A 24905-nucleotide genomic window follows, 5' to 3' on the forward strand; every position below is an offset into this window, starting at 1 on the left:
TCTCTCTTCTTCATTGAAGAAAGCTCTTCGCCAGGTAGAGAACTGGCTTTCCGAGAAGAGGGAACAAGGGAAAGCAAGGTTTAGTGTTCCACCCTCTCGTCTCGCCATGTATACGGTACTTGTCTTACGCGATGGAGAAGCTCCTTCCCTGGGAGTGGCTGCCTCCTCCCAGGGGGACTTTTCTGCGTCATTGATGCGGGCGTAGGTTGGCTCTTGCTTCGGCCAAGATGTTCTTTTCAGCCCAGGAGATAGACCATCTTTTGAAGAGTTTGTTCAAATCTTTCGAGGTGTTGAGTTTTCGCGACTGGTGTGTGGGAGCAGTTGCCAAGAAGCTTCAAGATCCGGCTTTTTTGTGTGATGAATCTTCGGACTTGTTTAATTTCCTCCTGCGCAGATAAAGCTGTTAGAGATGGCTCACAGGAATTAGCTGCCCTTTATGCCATGGGCGTGCTTAAGAAGCATGAACTTTGGGTCTCTTTCACATTGAAGGGCATTACGGCCCCACAGAAATCGGCTCTCTTGTTTTCCCCTCTGGATAAGCAACATTTGTTCCCACAATCCACTGTAAGCAAGACTGCATTGATCCTACACAAGAAATGACTCGACTTATTGACCCAATCTACAAAATGCCAGAGGGACTGGTCTGCTTTCTCAGTTAAACCCTCATCTCCTCTTCAACCGAAGCCTTTTTGTGGAGGGAATCAGAGACCGTGCTCCAGGTACCAAGGATCAGTTAGATTTGCACCCCGTACAATCAAGAAATCTTCTTCCTCCAAGTCAGCCTCTCGCAAGTGAGAATTCAGTCCTTCATGCTCCGGTAGGGCCAAGCTTCGTCTCTTCTGGGAGAGATGGAGTAAAAGAGGAGCGGATCAGTGGGTTGTGAAAGTTTTAAAGGAGGGATACTCCATCCACTTCAGGGAAAATCCGCTATTGACCAACACTCCAGTCGTGTTGACGGCTTACCCCATAAGATCGGACAGATATTTGGCCCTATCAAAGGAGGTGTCCTTTTTCTGAGCAAGGAAGCCATAGAAGTAGTAAAGAAGGTAGACTCGAAAGGTTCTTACAATTGCCTTTTTGTAGTGCCCAAGGCTTCAGGGGGTTGGAGACCGGTGCTCAATGTAAGTGTGTTGAACGTCTTCATGGAGAAGACAAAATTCAACATGGAAACCATCCATTCGATTCTTCCATCCATCCATCATGGAGATTGGATGATCTTCCCAGACATGCAAGACACTTATTTCCACATTCCGGTTCCCCTGGACTCAAGGAAATACCTCCGATTCATTTTTGAGGACCAGATCTATCAGTTTCGAGCACTTTGTTTTGGTTTCTCGACTGCCCCACAAGTTTTCACTCGAGTGTTGGCTCCTTTGGTGGGTTGCTACATCTAGTGTGAGTGAGTATCGGGCTATATCTAGATGGTTGGCCAAGTCGTTCGCACACGAAGAAACATTGCATGGAGGACTTGCAGAAGATTCTTCTTTTAACCCAGGAATTGGGACTGTTGATGAATTTCAAGAAATCGCAAATGAATCCCACTCAGAAAATTCTTTATTTGGGAGTTCTGATAGACTGAGTTTTCAGGCTTCTCCGTCACTCAAGAGAGTAGACGACTTCCTGAAGAAGGTAGACCTCTTCCTCTTGCTTCCCTCTTGCTCCGCCACCCAGTAGATGAGCCTCTTGGGGACGATGGCTTCCCTGGAGCAAATTGTAAGACTGGGGAGACTACACATGAAACCACTCCAATTCTATTTAAGAGCTTGCTGGGATCGGAAGGTGCATCAGAACTATCACTTCTTTCTGATAACCCCAGAGATAAAGGACCTGTGGTGGTGGAGGTCCGCAGACAGACTTTCGGAAGGGAAATCTCTCTTTCCTTTGAGCCCCAACCTAGACTTCTTTTCCAATGCATCGGATCTAGGTTGGGGAGCGCTCCTTGGGAATCTAGAAGTCTCAGGGAGGTGGTCGTTGGAGGAGAAAGGACTTCATATCAACGTAAGAGAGTTGAAGGCAATACATCTAGGTCTGCAACACTTCGCGACGCAGGTTCACAACAAGACTATAGCGATACATGTGGACAATACTACAGTCCTAGTGTATATCAGACATCACGGAGGAACCCACTCTTATTCGCTCTGCGAAGTAGTGAGAGACCTGCTATGTTGGGCAGATCAGAATCAGACTCGGTTAGTCAGACAGTTCATACAGGGCAAGTGCAGTGTCCTGGTGGATGAGTTGAGTTGCCACAAACAAATTCTGCCCACAGAATGGATGCTAGATCTTCGCATGTGCTCCAGCTTTTGGAATTTATCGGGTCAACCAACCATAGATCTATTTGCAACTTCCAGGAATCACTGCCTTCCTCTGTTTTGCCCCCCCCCCCCTTTCCAGACCCTCTAGTTTGGGCAACGGATGCAATGATCCTGGACTGGTCCAACCTGGATCTTTACGCCTCCCCTCTGTTCGGGATGATTCGAGAAGTGGTAAGGAAGTTTCGCTCACACCACAATGTAAGAATGACTCTTGTGGCTCCTTTCTGGCCACAGAAGGAGTGGCTTCCAGACCTGATCGATCTCCTTGTGGATTTTTCGAGGCTCCTTTCCAAGAATCCAAGGCTTCTCAGACAACTCCACATCAGGAAGTTTCATCAAGGTCTATCCTCTCTGGCCCTGACAGGATTTCAACTGTCTACAAAATCATCAGAGTGAAAGGATTTTCTAGATCGACAGCAGAGGCTGTCGCCAAATGTAGACGCAGCTCTTCCAATAATGTCTACCAGGCCAAGTGGGCACTTTTTAGGAGTTGGTGTAGAAGAAACAAAGTTTCTTCCTCGAAAACATCTATTTCTCAGACAGCAGACTTCCATCTCTATTTGAGATCATCTAAGGGGTTGTCTGTCTCAACAATTAAGGGTTACAGAGCTCAGCTCAGCTCTGTTTTTCGCCATAGAGGTCTAGATATCTCGAGCAGTCAAGACTTGACCGAACTGGTTAAATCCTTCAATATCTCCAAGTCCAAGAAAGAGGAGGCCGTCTCTTGGAATCTTGATGTAGTTCTTAAGTGGCTTTCTGACCCTCGTTTGAACCTATGCATTCTTCCTCTCTAAGAGATCTAACTCGAAAAACTCTCTTTCTAGTTGCCTTAGCAACAGCTAAGAGAGTAGGTGAACTTCAGGCAATAGACAAAAATATTGGTTTTTTGCAAGGGAATGCAGTCTGCTCCTATTTGCTAGGATTCTTAGCAAAAAATGAAAACCTATCAAATCCCGTTCTTTTTCTATTAAAGTAAAAGCTTAACAGTAAAAGCTTAATGGATATTCTAGGCATGGAAAAGGAGGAGAGAGCTGTGCCCAGTACGTGCCCTTAGATATTATTTACATTGGACGGAGAAGATCAGAGGTCAGTTTGATAATCTTTGGTGTTTGGTGAAGAATCCCTCTAGACCCCTGTCGAAGAGTGCCATTTCTTTTTTCTGGAGGGATCTCATCGTTGAGGCACACTCGCAATTAGCGGAGACTAACTTATCACTATTGAAAGTTAAAGCTCATGATGTAAGAGCAGTTGCTACTTCGGTAGCGTTCAAACGCAATCTTTCTCTCTCTGCAATCCTGGAGGCAACTCATTGGAAATGCAAGTCGGTGTTCGTGATACACTATTTGCGGGACGTCAAGACAGTTTATGATAAATGTAGTACCCTGGGACTGTGTCCGTAGGTGACGTAGTGATGGGTGAGGAAGTGTAGGACGTCTCTCTTCCTTTCCTTTTCTCTTCGCCTTGAAAATGGTGTTGAGTTCTTTGGGAGCCTGGGAGGGTACTAAGTACCTGGAGTGCCCACCAGTTTTAGTGTTGGGTAATGGGCTTGTTTTTAATCTTTTAATCATTTATGTTTTTTAAATTATGGTGTAGGTGACTTTGTTTTCTGGTGTATTATTTTTTGTGTGCTGTGGCCAGGGCAGGGGCAATTATGTATGCTTTGTCAGTCTGTGGTGTACACCTTCCTCGCAAAGCTTGGTTTTATACTTCGTCAGCCTTCGGAGTACTCCTTTGCTGCGAAGTGTCCCACTTCAGTAGAGGCGCGTGTGGCCATGCCGCCACGCCGCTACAGGTTGAGATGAGCGCCAACCAGAGGCAGTGTCTACCTGTAGCAGATCGCTCACCAAGTAAGGAACAACATGTATATCATCATTTATAACCCAAGCTTTTGTCCATGACTCCCCTCCGCCTTTCAATGTGGAATCAGCTAAGTAATTACTAAACCCCCCATATTCGCGATCTCACAATTCGTGGACTCACGCATTCACGGATTTCTCTGTGGAACGTATCTACCCATTATTCGCAGAAAATTCGCCCATTTGCTGTATTTTTCACTGAGAAATATTCACTAATTACTGTATTTTCATCTCATTTTCATGACTAAATGCACTTTTTGTGATAAAACTATTAAAATATTCAGGTAATGCTCGAGTTACAATAATTCACCTTATGAAAATTTGATTTTGCAATGGGGTAAGCAATTAGGCTAATACCGATACACAATATTATTTATAAAATATTTTTAAATTTCGCGCAGGCGCAGGCAGCAGCATAATCAGGCAGTGAGAGACCGAATTACAATAGACAACTTTTCCTCCATCTCTTTATCCCATCCTCTAGTTAAAAAAGTAAAAGGGAATGATAAAAGTATTGTTAGTAACGTTATACCTTGTGTAAATGCGTACAGCCATAAACAAACGACCGAGAAACAGTTGTTTTGCTTATAACCAAATTGGATAACAACCGTTTACCTGGTATTTCAGCCATGATACGGTAATAAACAATTACCGTAGCTTATAGCACAAATGACATTAAGTAGAATAGGACTGATATATTTTTACATTATACCCTTATTCGGTATGGATAAAAGATCGTCAAGAAAATATACTGCTAAATTTAAGCTGCAAGTTGTAGCTGAAGCTGAGAAAACAATGTTCAAGCTGCTAATGACTATACTGTAAATTATCGTGCATCGGCAACATGGATGAAACTCGATCTTAATTAAAATTGGAGAGAAAGTATTTTAATCAAAACTACTGGGCGTGAAAGAACACATACTGTTATTTTTACGCTGGTAAACAATAAGTACGTAAAGCTCGTATTATGATGAAATCAAGTGAAAATAGCAAACGAAATCTTGAATTTTTTTTACACAAAACAAATGTCCCCAAACGGCCATCGTCATCTAGTAACGAATAAATAAAAAAATTAATTTCACAACAAGATGTATTTTAGTTATATTTCGGCTTAAAAACACACTTTGTATAAAGAAAAATACCCTTGCCCCATATTTATAAAGTATCTAGAGATTCATTTACGCTAACTAGAAGCAAGAAAACGCTCTGAACTGAATTAAATACGGCGAAATAAACACAGCATAAACGATTTCCAAACCAAAACATTGATCGCGATGCTATGACCGCAATTTATAATACAAAATACAGGCAGTCCCCGATTATCGGCGGGGTTCCGTTTCCGAGGGTGTGATGACAACCGAAAATCGCCGCTAACCGAAAATCAGCGATTTTCGGGGGTTACCAGTGCCTCTGTTAGGTATGTATAGGCGCCAATACCCAATTATCGGTGCTGATAAGCGGAAATTGGTGATTTTCGGCACCGAAAATTGCAGATTTTCGTTGCTGGACAAGCGCCATGAAACCGTATCGCTGTTAACCGAGCCCGCCATTAACCGGGGACTGCCTGTATAAGAATATATACTAACATTTTAAAATATGCATATTTGTTATGTTGACGTTTGTATAATACGATATGTGAATATAGAGTACAGTATAATGCAGGCTATGCTACCGTATATGTATACAATGTACCATAGTGTAGGCTAAGCTAATTCTTGTTATTCAATTTCTCTTTGCACTGAATTATCATAAGTCTCTTTGCATTAACCTCCAGAATTAGCCGATATTAATAAATACTATACCGTGTATGTATAGAGTATACTTTATAGTGTAGGATAGGGTACCATATATGTATACATGGTACTGAATACCTTAGTGTAGGCTAGGCTGTGTTCGAGATAAGTTTTGGTATTTCCTACGTTTTTTCCAACAAACGAGGTTTTTTTTTGGGAACCAAACCCCATTGTAAGTAGGATAATACCTGTATAAGCATTTTTAGTTTGTTTTGTGTCTGTTTGAACTATCAAAGTGTTTTTAGAAGGATTTTAAGTATTCGCGGGTTTTAGCTATTCGCGGGAGGGTGTGGCACGCATCCCCTGCGAATATGGGATGTTTACTGTACTGGGTAAGTTACATATATAAAAATGACATTTTTATGATAAAATTAAGTTTTATATATACCCAGTAATTATGGATGGAGCCCACCCTCCTCCCCTCACACGGACTCTTTTTTGCATAAACAAATTGTCGTGCTTGCAATGTTGTTCCTCTGTCTTATCCCGAAAGTGGGCGGGGCATAGTCACCTACACAAAACAAAAGAATCGCCACCGCGGAATTCAGAATTCTAACTGCCGTTCGAGTAGAAACTCTTAGCTAAGTAATTACTGGGTAAGAATTTATAGGATTTCCTTACAATTAATCATGTCTACAAAAATAAATGCATTGGCACTAAACAAGGAAGGAAATGCTACAAAAAGTTATTTTTTACTTTCTAGTGCATTTTAAGCATGTTAAAAAAATTGAGATATATTTTTTTTACAATCCTCCAGAGGAGTTGTATTTGCTAATCACCTGAAATTCTATAAGCTACACAGTAGTTACAAGTTATGTGCTAGCTGTAGCATGTGGAAATTGAGTTATAGTATGTACAAGGCAGAATATTTTAAAAAGCAGAAATTTGCAGTGTGTGATTTAAAATTGATTGTGCGGAGCTTCCTTTACGAGAATATTGTTCTCTGCTTCTGCCAGAGATTTATTGCTGTTAGATAGAGTGTTTCATAGTGGGTAGGTTTCTGTTTCATAGCATTAGCAGTTATGATTCGGACCATCGATGGATGGCCTATTGTCTCAATTTTTTTGTTAAGTTGTATTTTAACAATCTTTCACATTCACAATTGATTTCTGATCCTCTTTCCCTGCTGAGAGCAACCAGATTTGCTGAACACCAGCACCAATATGCAATAAATGTGCCTCGTTGTTGAATTTCTCAGTTTGAGAGGTCCTTTATTCTCATACTGTCTCCTTGAGGATGTTGTGCAATTGGAACCTCAAAACTTCAAGTGATGTAATGCATTACTACCCTAAAAGAATTCTCCTTTAATTTTATTTATTGTTAATTTATTTTTCCTTGGTAATAATGTATCTCTTTTTTCTGTATTTGCTATTATCTTTCAAATGATTACCATATTCTTTGAAAGCTTGAATTTCAAGTAAGCCAATGGCCCATGTGGACTAGTTCTAAATGAATAGGGTTTATCTTCCAAATAATAATAGTAATAATAATTAGCTTGCAGCCACATGACTAATTTTGGGAGTGCTGCTTTATTCTGCTGGTCTCCCATTTCTCCCTGACACCAAAAAATGTTCTCTAACCCCATCTCTGATCAGTTTTTTCATCTGAGCTCTTCATTTTGGGGCATTATACTAAATAATGTATGAGTCCTGAAAGTAAAATGAATTTTTGGTTTTAATTTTTTTTGTTGAATTATAAAGTACTGCAAAGTATACTTTATATCTTTAGATTACTGCAGTGCAGTAATGTTCAGTGGAAAATAGAAAGACCAACAGGAAAATTATGTTTTACTATAAATTTATATGGTGCATTTCATTGGCCTATACAAGTTCCAAAACCAGGAAGAGAGTTTTTTATTGTTTTTGAGCTGCATCTGTAGTAATAGTAATAATTCAAAATTCACTATAAAAAATTTAAGGACCAAGTAGATGAATTTGAGTAATTTTTGAATCTTTGATACATTTATTGTTGTATTTTATATAAGTGATTTACCAAGTAATGACATAGCTAACATTTCTAGTATTGGCAGCTAAAATTTGAAACTTGCAGTAGCAATTATTTTGTTTTGGTGTAGGTGTCTAGCCCTGCCCACTTTCCGGGAAGAAGAGGAAAAACTGAGCAAATGGTTTCAATTTGTTTCTGCCGGTTTCCACCATTGGTTGTGAGCAGCAGCTGAATTTGGAATACTCATACTTTGCTGTTTTTTTGTTGTTCCTCAAATTGGTGAGTATTCTTTGGTTTTGGTAGCCTCTCAGCAATAGTTAGACAGGTTTTTGACATTAAACCTTGGTATTCACGAATTTTGACTGCTTGATTGTGCCTTGGTACTTAGTTATTGACTTGTTGTGACAGTGTCAGATACTAGTACTACTTCTATCGATATTGCAGCAAAGGCTGTAATATGAGATTAACCTCTGCTAGGTATGAATCTCACACTTTGTGCACATCTTGCAATGGTCAGATTTGTTCAGTAGAGAATACATGTATCGAATGTGAGGGGTGGGATCCTAAACAATGGAAGATTTTGAGTTCTCATCTTTCAAAACTTCAGAGGGATAGGAAGAAAAAAGTGGCAATTAAACATGACAAGACTTTAGCTGGTCAGGAATCTGCTTGGTCTTCTTCCGAAGTTCCTATTATATCTTTGGATGCTTTTTCTCCCATCCCCTCCACTTCAGTACCACCTGATCCTTTACCCAGCTCTCTCGCTTCTGACCCCAATGCCATTGCCAGTCTGGAGTTGAAATTTGATCGTAAATTCGAGTTATCAGTGAATACAGTGCCCCAGTTAGGGGCATCATTGCATTCCTTGATGGAACAGAAATCAAGTGATAAGAATGAAGTGTTAGTAGAGGAGCTGGCTGCCTGTCCTTCCGATTCTCTTAGGTGAAGATCCCTGGCATACTCTCCTGAGCCTGGGAGAAGCCATACCAGAGGCCCAAGGGAGGTCGTTGGAGTCTGTCCATGAGTAGTCGGCCCCTCAGTCGCACCAGTTGCAAAATCCCAGGTAGCAACTGTGTGACAGCCATTGGAAAGGTGCTCTGTCACAGGCTCACCACCTTTCTTCCAGTTCAGAGGCTTCCAGCCCCAAACAAAAGTGCCAATGGTGTTTCAGTGATGTGTCTAGACCACTGAGAAGGTCTGCAGTGGAGGTGCACCGCTCAACTCAGGTTCCGTGAAAGAAGGCGAAATTTCCTCTCCCTTCATGCAGTTTCTGGGATAACCTGGAATGTTTTTCTCCCGATCAACCTGACGTTCGCCAACGCAAGCACCCAACTGCACCAGATAGCGTAGCAGTTTCCGAGCGCTTATCTCCTTCTCCTGAGGTTCCTAGCCACAAACGTCTAGTGGCGCCAGTAGTTTCAGTAGAGCCCTTTTCTCCTGCTCTGTCTGCTGACTCTTAAGCGCAAGTGCCCAGTGACGCCAAGTGGTTCAGCAGCTCCTGAGTGTCTAACGGTGTCTGAGCTCCCACTAACCCCTGAGCGCCCGTTAGCGCCTAAGCGACCAGTAGCACCCAGTGGCGCCCAAGCTTCCTTTGCTGCCTGAGCATTCTTTGGCGCCAAAACAGTCAGTAGCAGTCATACACTCAGTGTCTCTTGGGCGCCCAGCGGCTTCCAAGCAGCCAGCAGCTACTGAGCACCCTGTAGCACCCGCTTGATTGCAAAGTGTAGCACCTTCGGGTTATCCTGACTAGTCTTCTAGAAGTTTGGCGCCAGCTCCCTCAGTAGCAGCACCTTGTATTCTGCAGCAGACTTTGACCTCGTCTTGTTTGGATCCTTTTCTTGCTCCAGTTCAACAGCATCTGGATGACATTTTGGGGTTTTTGAAGAGACCTCCTTCGTCTGTGAAACCTTCCAAGGAGTATCGTTGTCACTGGTCTCATCGGTTGAAGAGGGAGTAGATGTAGAACCAGAAGAGCATTCCACTCCTTCGGCTTATGCTGCACTGTTGCAGTATATTCTGGGCAGTTTTCCGTCTTTCTTCTTTCTAGCTGCTCCCCCTTTGCCCAAGTCAGCTTTTCAGATGAGTGGTCTGTCCAGTGAGTCTGCTAAGCTACCGAAGATGGTACTCTCCACCTCTGCAAGGAAGGTACTGAGCAAGGTTGAAACCTGGCTTTCAGACAAGAGGGAGAAAGGGAAAGCCTGCTTCAGTTATCCTCCTACAAGATTATTGAACAGAAGGTATCAATGTTATGCTACTGGAGAAGCGCCTTCCCTGCGGGTTCCTGCCTCTTCCAAGGGAGACTTCTGTCTCTTTGACTTTCCCTGTAGGTCAGCATTTTCAGCAGCCAAGATTTTGTTCTCCACAGCCAAATTAGACCACTTGCATAAAAACATGTTTAAAGTGTCCAAATTGGCTAGTTTTTTAGACTGGATTGTGGGCGCTCTAGCGTGTAAGATTCAGGAACACCCAACGGAACCTTCAGACTTGTCTTCGAATCTTCTTGGAGTTCTCTCGTGTGCTGATAAGGGGATTCGAGATACAGTAGTTCCCCTTGAATTGGCCTCTTTCTTCGCCTTAGGTATTTTGAAGAAAAGAGAGCTCTGCTGCTCTTTCACCTTGGAGGAGTCACCACGGCTCAGAGATCTGCCCTTCTCTTCTCTCTGGTGCGTGAGTATTTGTTCCCTCAGTTTGTGGTGAATAATATTGCTTCGGCTTTGCAAAAGAAGTCGACACAAGATCTTTTAGTGCATTCTTCAAAGCATCCTAAGGAGCTTCCTCCTTTTAGCTCCAAGTCATCCTCTCCTTTACAGCCCTTTCCCTTTTGTGGGAATAAGCTAAGGGCTCAGCCAAGAAGGCGTGCGAACGTGCGTTTCACCCCTCGCTCGATCAAGAAGTCCTCTCCCAAGACGTCAGCCAAGAAATGATCCCAGTGTCCGCTGTGTGCCAGTAGTTGCCAGGCTCCTTCTCTTTTGGGAGATTAGGAAGGAGAAAGGGGCAGAACAATGGGTAATAAAGGTTCTCAGGTGTGGCTACACAATACCTCTCACAGATCGACCTCCCTTAGCCGGGAAGCCCATCAGCTTGACTGCTTACTCCATGGGCTCCAGGAGGTTTGCAGCTCTCGCAGAAGAAGTTCACTCCCTCCTCAAGAAGAGGGCAATAGAAGTAGTTACAGATCAGACTTCAGAGAGGTTTTACAATCAGCTGATTTTAGTCCCCAAAGCCACAGGAGAATGGAGACCGGTCCTTGATGTAAGCTCACTGAAGAACATTGTGCTAAAGACAAAGTTTCGTATGGAAACGAATTGGTCCATTCTAGCCGCAATTCATCAGGAAGACTATCTGGTCTCAATAGATATGCAGGATGCATATGTCCACATCCCCATACGTTGGGAGTCAAGGAAGTACCTAAGATTTGTATTTCAGGACCAAATCTTCCATGTTCAAGCTCTATGCTTTGGATTAACCACAGTCCCTCAAGAGTTTACCCAGGTTTTGGCCCCCCTGGCATCTCGGCTACATCTCATAGGGATAAACATCTCGCTTTACTTGGACGACGGGTTCCTTCACTCCCCGATGAAGGAGCAATGCACGGAGGATCTTCAGAAAACTCTTCTGTTAACCCAGGAATTGGGGTTGTCAATCAATCATCAGAAGTACCAGCTGACTCCCTCTCAAGAAATAGTATATTTGGGGATGACTCTGAACTCTTGTCTTTTTGGGCTTTTCCAGTCCCAAAGAGAGTAGAATCCTGTCTACGTATGCGAAACGAATTTCTCCCCCTTCAGAGCTGCACGGCCAACAAATGGATGAGTCTCCTTGGAACATTGCCCTCAGTAGAACAGTTCATTTCACTGGGAAGACTTCATTTGAGGGTACTACAGATTTTCCTCAGAGCCAGTTGGAACAGAAAGAGACATCCAGACTCTTTCATGTTTCCAGTGACCCAGTGCACCAAGGAACACCTGCTTTGGTGGAGATCCAAAAGCGGGTTACTACAAGGAAAGTCACTGTCTCCTCAGCACCCAGACCTAAGCATCATTGCAGATGCCTCAGACGTGGGCTGGGGCGCTCTCCTAGAAGACAGGGAAGTCTCCAGGACATGTTCACAAGATCAAAAGAAGCTACATATAAATATGAAAGAACTCAAGGCCATTCACTTGGGTCTTCAGGCCTTTGCCTCAAAAGTGTACGACAAAACCATAGCAGTTAATTAGGACAACGCTACAGCCCTGTCGTACATCAGCAAGCAGGGAGGAACTCATTCCCTCTCGCTTTGCGAAGCAGTTAGAGATCTGCTTCTGTGGGCCGACCAGAACAGAACAAGAATTCTGACAAGACTTGTCCAGGGGAAACTAAATGTGCTGATGGACCAGCTGAACTGAGCAACCAAGTTATTCCCATGGAGTGGACTCTTCATCCTTTAGTTTGTTCAGCCCTTTGGAGACTGTGGGCAAGACCAAAGTTGGATCTTTTTGCAACGTCCAAGAACAATCGTTTGCCTTTTTTTTTTTGTTCAGTTCCAGATCCGCTGGCATGGGCGACGGACGTGATGCTGCAGGACTGGTCCAACCAGGATTTTAATGCCTTCCCTCCCTTCGGAATGATATGGGAAGTATTGAACAAATTTCCATCCCACAAGAACGTGTCAGTGATACTGATTGCTCCCTTTTGGCCCCTAAAGGAATGGTTTCCAGACCTCATGAGTCTTCTGGTAGATTTTCCAAGACTGCTCCCTCAAAGACACGATCTTCTTAAACAACCCCATGTCAGAAGATTTCATCAAGGGTTGTCTACTGTAGCTTGGACAGGGTTCAAACTGTCAAAAGACTCCTCAGAGCTAAGGGTTTTTTGGGAGCATCTGCAGAAGCGATCTCGAGATGCAGACACCAGTCTTATGTTTACCAGAATAAGTGGTCCATTTTCCGCACTTGGATTAGAAAGAATGAAGTCTCTTCTACTAAAACCACGCTGATGGAGGTTGCATAATTCCTGTTGTATCTTAAACCCTCCAAAGGCTTGGCCCCTTCAACTGTAAAGAGCTACAGGGCTATGCTAAGCTCAGTCTTTAGGCACAGAAGCCTAAACTTATCCTCGAATCAAGACATTTCTGATTTAATAAAATCTTTCGAGACAAGTAAGCAGAAGGGAACAGAACTGGTATCCTGGAACCTAGACGTGGTCTTAAAATGGTTGTCTCTTCCTCCTTTCGAGCCTATCAGCTCCTCTTCACTCAGAGATCTAACTAAGATGACCTCTTTTTGGTGGCTTTGGTAACAGCTAAGAGGGTTTGTGAGCTGCAAGCAATCAATAGAAGGATTGGTTTCTCAGGAGGAGAGGCGATTTGTTTTCATATGCTAGGATTTCTCGCAAAGAACGAGAATCCTTCCAAGCCCTGGCCTCATTCTTTTAAGGTCAAGAATTTGAGTGAAATTCTAGGACCTGAGGAGGAAGAAAGAGTTCTTTGCCCTGTAAGGGCATTAAAGTTTTACGTATAGAGAACTGAGAAGTTAAGAGGGCCCTGTAGTAATTTGCTATATCCTTTTCTTAAGAGAACTCATTAAGGAAGCCCATTCTCAAGTGGGAGAAGAGCTTTGACCTTCTCTGAAGGTTAAGGCACATGAAATAAGGGCAGTGGCTACGTCCTTAGTTTTTAAACATAATATTTCTCTTTCAGAAATTCTCCAAACAGCATTTTGGAGATGTAAATCGGTATTTGCATCTCACTAACGCCAACCACAGGCAGTATCTTCTTGCAGCAGCTCTCTCATAAGGTAAGGAAACAACAAGCATTGTCCCAATGCTAGCAAATTTTCTGTTCTCAAATTCATTATTGTATACAGTGTTTTGGGGATAGAGTAGTCCATGCATCCCACCTCCTTTCAATGTGGAATCAGCTATGTAATTACTTGCTAAGTTACTTGATAAGTCACTTATATAAAAATGACATTTTTATAATAAAATAAAGTTTTATATACTGTATATGTACAGTAAACCCCCCGTATTCGCGTTCTCGTGATTCGCGGTCTCACGCATTCGCGGGTTTCTCTGTGGAACATATCTAGCCATTATTCACGGAAAATTCGCCCAATTGCGGTATTTTTCACTGAGAAATATTCACTAATTACTGTATTTTCATATAATTTTCATGAATAAATGCACTTTTTGTGATAAAACTATTAAAATACTCAGGTATATGCATTTTTACAGGGTTTTTCTGTGTTTAAACTATCAAAATGGGCAGTTCTAAGTGTTTTTAGAGGGGTTTTAAGTATTCGCGGATTTTAGCTATTTGTCCCACACCCCCCCCGCGAATACAGGGGGGTTCACTGTACCATATATTTACCAAGTAATTACAGAATGGGAGCCCACTCATCTTCCCTGAAAGTGGGCAGGGCTAGACCCCTACACCTATACCAGAACGAAAGAATCGCTACCGGGAGTTTCAAATTTTAGCTGCTGATAACAGAAACGTTGTGAGTTTTGGATACCTACACAACTATCCTTCCAGGTCCCTAGAAAAATAAAATCCCTAAGTATGATCAGGCAGCAAAGGAGGCTCTTTGTCCTTTTCTTGGGTTTGTGGGGGGGGGGGAGGTATGTCCCTCATTACCTTCTAGGAGCACTTAGTTACACCTAAGAGCTTAGCATGCACCTCAGTCTAAATGGGTACTTCATTTTTGTTACTGCTTCAGAGGCTCCTGCTGCATTTCCTGGCCTTCAGGAAGACTGACCTCAGTTCCGAACCTCTTGGCCTGGGAGAGTTTGGAGAGGCCCTGGTTACGAGAGGTCAAAGAAATGGAGGCATGCTTTGTCGTCCTTTCCTATCCATGGCTGGAGGAAGTATAAAGAAAAATCCCAGAAGGCAGCCCTCTACAAGAAAGCTAAAATGTCTTCACATGGATCACCATCATTCCGAGGAATGATTGACTGATCTATAGATTTTAGGCATACATGCCAAGCACTGGGGCAACTAATGCCATTCAGCGTTGAAACAGAAATTGACAGTAAAAGCCTGAAAGGTGTAACAGGAGGAAAACCTCGTAGTTGCACTATGAATCAGTTGTAGGAGAGGGTTGACAGTAAGATGGAAGAAGAGAATATGAACAGAGGTACAGTAAAAGGAATGAAAGCAGTTGCAGCCAAGGGCTGAAGGGATGCTGCAAAGACCCTTAAGGGGATCGGCCGCCTAAAAAAACCCAATAATCTTTAAAAAATTCGATTTGCTGAAAAAAATTCTATGGCTTCAGATAGGGTTCAAGAATGTGTCCACTAAATATTATGCTAAAATTTGCCGTATTTCTCTAGTTATGGCCTAAAATGTAACAATAACTATATACCCATAAAACACCAGTAGCGCAAATGATTTAGTCTGGTATAGCTTTTGCGATATATATTACGAAAAACTTCCTTTGATATGAAATGTATAATGTCAATAATATCCTACTCGGCACCTTTTAGTTATTCCTAGCCATGACAACGCACACACGCCATACCATGACGCCGACTGTGGCCGAGAGTTGCCTATAAACTTCCAAGCTAGAAGGACACGTTTTTATGCTCGCTAGCCTTGACTGAACTCTGTATTTTCTGCGGTGTTTTTGTTTTTTCACCGTGCCTAAAAGGTCCAAGAGTTCACTTCATGCTTCTAGAATGCGGAAAAGCCAAGTGGAAAAGTCCAAGCGAGAAGTAGAAGAAAGAGTTCAAGAAATTAGTGCCATAGAGGGGACTGGAGCGACGGAGAGAGCGAGAGAGAGAGAGAGAGCTGTCGCCCATCAAACGGCGCAGGCAGCGATCTCTGCTGACCAGAGACCAACCACATCCACCCCTAAACGCCTTTTTTTATTTGTTCACACTACCAAAGGGCAAAGATATTTTAGAAAAAGAAAGCAGTAGCTCGGAGGCTGATATTATAGACGATCCTGAAAATAAAATTATCATAATAAGTGAAGCAAGACTTGATGAATTACTGGAATCACGAATCCCTAATTGTGAATGTAAAGTAATTCCCAGGATCCATTTGGCAAGGGATGGATTCGAGACACTAATAAAAAGTGTAGGCAACTATGATACCCTAGAGTAATACCTGCAGCAAGATCAGACAGGGGGACCAGGAACCTAAAATTTATAAGAATGTGTCTTAGGCACATAAATAATCAATTAATATTCTTATTTATAATCATTTTGCATTAATTAATACCCAAAAATAAAAATTAAAACCATAGAATTAATTGTAACACAGTCTTTGAAGTCCTTTTACTTTTTTTATGTAACTAAAACTTTGAAGGCCCGTTTCTCAAACATAAGTTTTTCGCCTTTAAAATGCATCTCCTCCCTTAGTATTGGACCAATCTAAATGAAATTTTTACATATAACATGGGGAAACATGGTAGATTAAAACAAAGCCGGGGATTTTTAATATTTTGAGTTTCTGATTTTTGGCAATTTTTTTTCTGTAATATTTCCGGAAAATTTCATTAAAAAAAAAAAAAAATTCATATCTCGAAAAATAATTGAAAAATCAAAAAATCCCGGGCTTTGTATCGAAGGTCCATATGTGTTTTATATTGGTTCAAATCTCATCTCTTAAAACCAAAATGCAAAGGAGGAGATGCATTTTGAAAATGGCCATTTTTGGCCGAAAAATGCTCTGGCGTCACAAAACCTAAGGTCACTGAACAAAAATTTTTTCCCCAGAAGTTCCACACAATATCCTTTAACAAACCCCCTATATATCAACAACCTGTCGTTAAAAAAGTCGGAAACCGGCCGATCCCCTTAAGTAATGCCTACATCGCACTGTATGAGGTGCATCGATGGCACTATCCCCCTACAGGGATCATTCTGAGGAGTGATGTCGATCATTATAACCATTCTCAGGAGCAGTTGACTGGACTGTGTGGTTGTATTTGTACACAAGCTTGCACATTACCAATCCTTGGTATGTTAACCCTCATGGCCAGTAGCCCCCTCAGTCTTCTTTTAATGGTAAGTTTACACCTTTCTGGACAAGCAGAAGGCAGAGTTTACACTTCTCTAGACTATCAGCTATCTTGGCTCTTTGGACTCAGCCTGGTATGGCCCAGGACAAGTCTTGTAACTTGTCTCTGAACCAGTAGTGTGCACTCCTGCTCCCCTAGGTTGGCCAGAAGGGCCAGCTTCGCTGGTTCTTTGGCTACTTATGGGGCCAAGGGTAAAGGAGGGGATTGTATTTGGTCATCTTTGATACTTTTGGATCATGACTTTGTCTAGGACAGTCCAATTTGGGCACTGCTTGTCATGGTCCTCAGAGCAGGGTCAGATTCAGGCTAATACACCTACCTTCATTTCAATAAAAGGTCTTAGGGCAGTGTCCATGGTAAGTGACCCAGACACGTCCTTGGCTCCTGGTATCCTCCATTAAGCACACCTTGGGTTTCACCCCAGAGGGTACTTCATCTTTACTAGATCCTCAGGAGACTAATGTAGATCTTGTCATTGCCATGACCTTTTGCCATCTTTGCAACTCCTTGTCCCTGTCACCTAGGGGAGGGAGGCACTTATGCTCATACAGGTTGACCATCACTAATCCGGCAATCAGTAGTCCGGAACAATCAGTAATCCGGGACAAATTTCGGCTAGAGTAATTTCTAATGTTTCCGCACTAATTTTCAAATTTCCCGGTCGCTGCACTAACTCGCCACGTCGCCGATTGGGTGGCGAGTGTGCTGCATCAACAAACTGGTAGCCTAGCCTACATTATACTGAACTCTATTCACATATTAACAATATTATACAAACATCAGCATAATGAATGTACATCTTTTTCATGGATCTTTTAAAAATTTATGCTTTACTGCATTGTTTCTAATGCGTATATTCTCATATTGCTTTTTTATTATAAATTGCGATCAATGTTTTGTTTTGGGAATTGATATCGCGGTGTTTATTTTCAAAAGATTTAACTAAGTTCAAAGCGCTTTTCTTGCTTCTAGTTAGTGTAAATGAATATGGATACTTTATTTATTTGGGACAAGGATGTTTTTCGTTATACGAAGTGTTTTTAAGTCGAAATATAACTTAAATATGTCTCGTTTTGGGGGCATGTTTGTTTTGTGTAAAAAAAATCAAGATTCCGTTCGCTATTTTCTCGATTTCATCATAATATGAGCTTTACGTATTTATCTTTTATTGGCGTGAAAACAGTAGTAATTTGTATTCTTTCATGCCCAGTAGTTTTGATTAAAATACATTCTCTCCAGCTTTATTTACGGTCGAGTTCATCCATGTTGCCGATGCACGATAATTTATAGTCAACTGCAGCTTGAACATTGTTTTCTCAGCTTCAGCTACAACTTGCAGCTTAAAGTTACTGTAGCAGTATATTTCCCTGTCAATCTTTTCTCCAAAGCGAATAAGGGTATAGTGTAAAAAATATATCAGTCCTATTGTACAGTACTTAACGTCATTTGTACTTCAACGATGGTTGAAATACAAGCAAAACAGTTGTTATCCGATACGATTATTAGCAAAACAACAGTTTCCCGTTCGGTTGTTTATGGCTGTACGCATTTACACAAGAGTATAAAGTTACTAACAATACTTTTATCATTCTCTTTTACTTTTTTAACTAGCAGATGGAATAAAGAGATGGAGGAAAAGAAGTTTTTCTATTATAAGTTGGTCTCTCTCGCTGCCCGATTGTACCTGCTTCCTGTGCCTGCGCGAAATCTAAAAATATTTCCTAAATATTTTCATACCAGTATTAATTGCTAACCCCATCGTAAACTCGAAACATCGTAAGTCAAATTACCGTAACTCGAGCACTACCTGTATTTGATAACTGTTTTTTCTTTATTAACCAACTTGTACTGATTTATGGGATATTTTAATTCTAAGATGAGGCGCTTAGCTACGGGGTTTCGAGTATTCTAGCCTAATAAATGGCTAATCCGGCACCCTCCAGGTCCCAATGATGCCGGATCAGTGATGGTCAACCTGTATATATTTTTTTTTCCATGGATAGCCTTGCTCATCTTGTCCATTGGACTCCTTTGGGAATACAGTATCATCAGCTCACAGGTAGCAGGACTCTGTGATTAAGGGGGGCCTGTGGCTTCCCCTTCCTCCATTGGGGACCTGGGGCAATTTCTTTGTTGACCTACATGACAGAGACTTTTCAGTGACAGCACTATCTGTCCAGTCAGGTATTCTTTTAGAGGGAGAGGTGCTAACACATATAAGTCCACCTCAGCCTGTCATATTTTTCTTCTAGACTTATTATGGGAGAAGGGTAGGTATGTTGTTTTGCAGTCTTTACTCAGCTACTTCAGGTCTACTTCAGTCAAATGATCTGTATTGGTTCTTTGTTCCACCCTGTTTTTCTCCTAACTTTGGACATGGAATGACAGGAACTCTATACGTGGTGCAATTTACGGTGCTTCTAAGGTCACAGTACTTACTGCTTCCTTGCCTGACTCCAAGTGAAAGGTGACTTTGTTACTTATACTTCTGATCCAGTGCCCTTGAGCAGTCTATTCAGGTCTGTTTGGCAGGTTAGGAGACCTGGATGTCGGTTGTTTTAGCTTATAAGGTTCAAAGTTGCATCTACACCCATCTAGGCAGAACTTTGATATAGGTTCAGTGTTAGGAACCTGACTTACTGACTTCCTTCCTCATTTCTACAAGACCCTATAGGGGGGTAGCGCTGTCAGTGCACCTCAGGCGGTGCACTGTAGGCATTACATAAGCTGCTTTGCAGCGTGCCTTCAATCCTTAGCTGCAACCCCTTTCATTCCTTTTACTGTACCTCCTTTCATATTCTCTTCCATCTGGTTTTCCACCCTCTCCTAATAGTTGATTCATAGTGCAACTGCAAGGTTTTCCTCCAGTTACATCTTTCAAACCTTTTACTGTCAATTTCCGTTTCAGCGCTGAATGGCCTCATAGGTCCCAGTGCTTGGCCTTTGGCCTAAATTCTATATTCAATTCAATTCATTTCTACAAGAAGATATCTGTAGGGCCATGTCACCTTGTTCCTTAGCCATGTGGGAGTGCATAAGCTGTTGTGTAACTTTCCCAGTATCTTTTTAGTACTGTTGCATCTTGCCAAATGTTCATGGCTAAACATAGATTGGCAAAGAGATGCATCCAGTGCTGGGTCACACCAACTCTTTAGTGCCTTATATAACTGTTGACAGTCTAATCCATGTTCATGCTAGTCTTGCAGATTGCAGGCGAGCTACACAACTGAGCACCCTTCTTAAGATTTATGTCTGATGATTTGTTTTCTCTATCTTCTTAGCTGAGGGGATTGGAAGAGCATCATTCACACCTGGATGATTATATTGCTGCAAACCAACCTTGATTTCCCATTCTCAAAATGGGAATATAATTCAGTGTGGTACAAAAAACTCTGGTGGAGGGCCCAATCAGCCTGTGGCTTTGGATGCCAGACTATTTAGGAGGTTGCAGGAGTCTGCCTTCCCCTGCTAATGTACTTGACTGGGAAGCATACATTTCTGGGTAGTGATTGATTATCATTTCAGTCTCTTGCTTTAGGTAGAGACTGTGTGGGGATGTGGCAGAGATTCATAACTTCATGTTCCAATCCCTTTGGAACAGTGCCAAGTCATGCTCATTGAGAGAAAACCTCCTTCCTAAGGAGTCATTCTTATATAAGACAAAGGTTTGTATCACTGTAGAAACAGGTTACAAATTCAGAGTAATTTGCATTTTTCATACATGTTGAAACCTTATGTCTTTTGTCAAAATCCCCCCTCCAGCCATCCCTATACTTGCTCCTGTTTGCTGAAGGAAAAGTATGGTTGGCACTCGGGTGAGAGGGTGGTACCCCCACCTTTCACTACCTGCCATTGCTCAGTTGCCATTTTTTCAGACTAGTGATCGTACCTGTCACTGAAGGTGTATCATTTTTATCAGACTTTAGCAATCGTACCAGCTGTCACTGAAGGTGTATCCATATTAAAGATTTCAGGTTTATTTAAGAGTGATGTAAATTAGAAATTGTGATTCTAAAGCCAGAAGATATATACAAATTAGTTTTTTTACTATATTTGTTTCATCATGTACTGTATACAATTTACATTGAGAATACACTTTCATAAAACTTATGGAGTTACCATGTAATCTCCGTAATCACATTACGTACATATTTAGTCTGAGGTATGGTTTATTACTATTTTTGGTTGGGTCATGATTGAAAATAGTTTTTGGAATTTCCCTTGTTCTGTATTGTGAAACAAAAGTACATAATATGATTTATCAAAAATTGTGTCATAAACATTATTTAGTTCTTTAGGAAACTTATTATATTCATAGAACCTCTAGAGGTGATATATTTATATATTTTTTTCCACAGGCTGGCACTCTTATTGTAACTGGCACTGCCATTTTCTGTGGTACTTGTTATTACTATGCCCTCACAGGATCAAAGAATGTTCGGCAGTACACCCCATATGGAGGAATGCTACTTATTATTGGATGGTTATCTATGATCTTATAGACACTATTATAATTAAAGACTCATCATGTGGTTATTGACTCGTGAAGGTAAAAACCTTGGTTATTATCAATTAGTATGAGGTGGAAAATTGCTCTTTTACTCCTATAATAGATTGATTTTTTTATTGCTATTTTGTTTCAACTTCACTTGTCCAGTTACCACATTCTCTGTATATAAGTGAGCCAAGAATTGGGTTAATGTACAGTGGATAGTATGACGTTATCTTTTCTAAAAAGAGAAAACAAATAAAGAAAAATACTATTTTTTTGTATTTTTGCTAATTTAATTTAGTTAACCATACATTGTTAAATGTAAGTTAATGGTTTTTTAAATAACATTACTATCTATAATAAAGTGCTGAACTAAAGTATGCCTTAATTATGCTTTGTTTATGCATTATGAATGGTTCCTTTTTATTTTCTTGTTCATACATTGTAAAATCACATATAAAGTATACAATTCACAGTGATAATGGTTTTAGAATAGAATCTAAAATGTACAAGGCAAACTTAAGTTTAAATAAATATTAAGAATTCGTATTTTATCTCAATTTGTATAAATTTTCTCCTTTTCTCAAAATGATGAGTAATTTTGAAGGATGCAAACTGGTTACTTTTACAAATTCCATCAACTCCTGGATAAAAAGAATAGATTGAAAGTTGAATTACCTCTTAAAATGAGTGCTGCAGTTACTGGATGGAGGGAGGCAAAGGAATAAGCACAGTCAGGTAAGTGGCCATGTGGATACTAAGTGAGAAGTTAAGGGGTGAAGTAAATTCTTTATACTGGATGGTTTAACAAGAAATGGTAAATGCTCAGATTAGAAAAATATAAATGAGGTACCTGTCACGGTTTATTTATATCTGCAACGTATAAGAGCACAATAAAATTTTGGTAAAATTTTACCATTAAAGAGGGAAATAACCTGTAGGAAGTTAACATAGTGGCCTTTATGGTGTACGAGATTTTCGATGCCTGAATGGTGATAAATGGGCAGGCCATAAAAGAGGTAGTTTTTCTGTTAACTTGGGGATATACTGGAGTGTGAAGCAGTAGTTGAGAGAGAATTACAAGAGAGTAGCTATAGCATGGATGAAATGGAGAGCGCAGCTTTACTATTGTCAAATAAAATATCCCATCAGTAAAGAGGGTAAAAACCTACAAAGGGTACATAGGGCCTGTACTAAATACACCAGCAATGTGGGCACTGACAAGAAAAATCATATGACCACAGAATGCTAACATTCATGGTCAAAGTATGGCGGAAAGACTACTGTGAATGAGGAATTGGTTGAGAGATGTGGTATCAAGACAATGGAAAAAAGTGGTCTCAAAGTTCAAGATGGTTTGGAAATAGGATGAGAAGGCATGAGGAACAACTGGCCAGGAAAGTGATAGATATTGATATACAAACAGCAGGATAAAGACCTGTGGGAAGACCCAAGAAATCATATAGAACGGGGATAAACAAAGACCTAGACCTGATGGGAGGTCAGGCAGACAGTTCACAGGACAAAGAGTGGAGAGAACTCAAAAATACCTAACCCCATATGGGAAAACCTCCTGTAAAAACATTTATGGTGATACTGATGATCGTGACTTTTAAGGATTGAACCATTAAATTAAAACTGGCTTATTCACTAAAAGAAGTAGTTTACAGAACAGTACATAAAAACAAATTAGAATGCATAGAAATATATTTACTTATTACTAAGGAAAAAACAGTTAGTAGTGGACCCCAGGTCAAGTGTTTCATTAAGGTTTTTATAAGATTTAGCAGTTATCTGGTATACTATTAAATTAAAATCATTCAATCATCCATTAATTTACATAATTGATGGCAGTGCATAAATTTCTTGGAATTCTCAAATTTTTTCAGCAAGATTAAGGACATTAACTTTTGTATTCCTAGGCAAATTTTGAAAGTTGAAAATATGCCATCTGCATAAAAAACATATATGTACTCTAAAAATCAAAATCATATAAACTCCTGAGACTACTGTATAAAAATTATTCCTTTTCATATCACATACCATCTGAGTTATCAAGATTATAAAACTTACGATGGTCCCAAAACTTTTTACCTGCTTCCAATATCTCTTTACCTATCTCTGACTGTGGTCCACAAGGGAGGTAAGTAGGAGTAAGCTCTCTGTATGTAATACAAACTCTTCTACCCTTAATATCTTGTCGTAATATCCCATGTTCCCATTCATATCTTGCTGGCCCATAAAATATAAGAAGTGAACATCTGGGCATTGGCAGTCTTACAATCATTTGACTACCCACATGACTTTCTTTATCATTATGTGTGTCAATTTCTAAGTCCATATTTTGAGAATGTCTTTTGAAACTTTCTGCAATATCAGAGTCTTCTTTAACAGTTCCTTGCATTGTTATGACAGAGGGATAGAATTTTCTTTCCATAAGGTTATATTTGTTTTCACAAGCAACAAATTTCCTCATGGTCAACACAGAATCACTAAGCATGCTTACAGTTGGTATTCTTTCTCCCCAAATCCAGCAGTCATCAATGTGGGGATCAATTGATGCCCCTCTTTCCACACAGTAATCTAAGGCACATTGCTCAACAGTCTGAAATCTCTCTAAAATATCAACAGATGAAAAACGATCTTGGATAAACTTTGTGAATGCTGGATAACCACAGAAGTTTTCTGTTCTCACTCTTTGCTTCTTGAAGTTACACTTTGGACCATAGTTCTGAAATATAATTTAAATTAAACGTACAACAAGTCTAATATGGTACATAAAAGTTAACTTAATAATGGCTACATTTGTTAAGTAGGGTGAAGAAATGGTTATGGAAGGATTTTTTATCATTGCAAAATAGTTCAAAGACAATTTCCTTTGAAAAGGACTTGACTCAAAGTTGCTTTCTAGTCATAAAGAAAAAAAAAAAAGCTGACACTGTGTGTCAGCATTTTGTTTTCAGCACGCTTCTTACATTTTGTACAGTCAGCTTCACGGGAGTTGAGACGAATTACCACTGATGGAGAAATATGGTAACTCTCTGAAGTAGTAGCAGTTCCTGGATATGCAGTTTATGAATCCTTGCGGATAGACGTTTTGTAAGGAAGGCGCTGATTGGTAAACTCTTCTCTGATTTCTACATATAGCATATTAGTTTCGCTGATTTTATGAGATATAGTTACCAAAACACGTAATTAACATGATTACTGAACATACTCTCTCATTCTGCATGTAAAATGAAAAATCACAGCTCGGTGAATAACATCCTGAAATTCGTTGTAATGAATTTGTAAAGTAATTGTGTATGTGTGTGTGTGTGAAGGGATAAAAGTTCTCATTTCGCTCGTTATAGCATATTCTAAACATATAAATTAGGATTTTTACTGCCATTCACATCCTTATGACCCAGTCGACTATGCTTTTAAGTAGTTGGCTTGGCCTTCTTTTGCTTAACGGTTAGTGCACACCATTCCACGATAAGGTTTTCATTGCATTTTCAGTA

At 40.7% G+C, this 24905-nt stretch overlaps 2 protein-coding genes across 8 annotated transcripts in view; one reads left to right on the plus strand and one right to left on the minus strand.

Annotated features, from left to right (window-relative positions):
- Positions 1–21956, plus strand: part of LOC136840981 (transmembrane protein 256 homolog) — a 55216-nt gene extending 33260 nt beyond the window's left edge. For 3 of the 4 annotated variants that reach the window (XM_067107991.1, XM_067107993.1, XM_067107990.1), the window contains exon 4: positions 21269–21956. In XM_067107991.1, coding sequence (XP_066964092.1) covers positions 21269–21412 — 144 coding nt within the window. In that variant the 3' untranslated portion in view covers positions 21413–21956. Of the gene's footprint in view, positions 1–18521; positions 20237–21268 lie in introns of those variants that run through there. The other variant, XM_067107992.1, reaches the window with a different exon arrangement.
- LOC136840980 (alpha-ketoglutarate-dependent dioxygenase alkB homolog 4) overlaps positions 21674–24905 on the minus strand; it is a 77405-nt gene continuing 74173 nt past the window's right edge. For all 4 annotated transcript variants that reach the window (XM_067107986.1, XM_067107988.1, XM_067107987.1 and 1 more), the window contains one exon: positions 21674–24133. In XM_067107986.1, coding sequence (XP_066964087.1) covers positions 23438–24133 — 696 coding nt within the window. In that variant the 3' untranslated portion in view covers positions 21674–23437. The remainder of the gene's footprint in view (positions 24134–24905) is intronic.

Source organism: Macrobrachium rosenbergii, chromosome 8 (assembly GCF_040412425.1).
Source record: "Macrobrachium rosenbergii isolate ZJJX-2024 chromosome 8, ASM4041242v1, whole genome shotgun sequence".
Taxonomy (NCBI): domain Eukaryota; kingdom Metazoa; phylum Arthropoda; class Malacostraca; order Decapoda; family Palaemonidae; genus Macrobrachium; species Macrobrachium rosenbergii.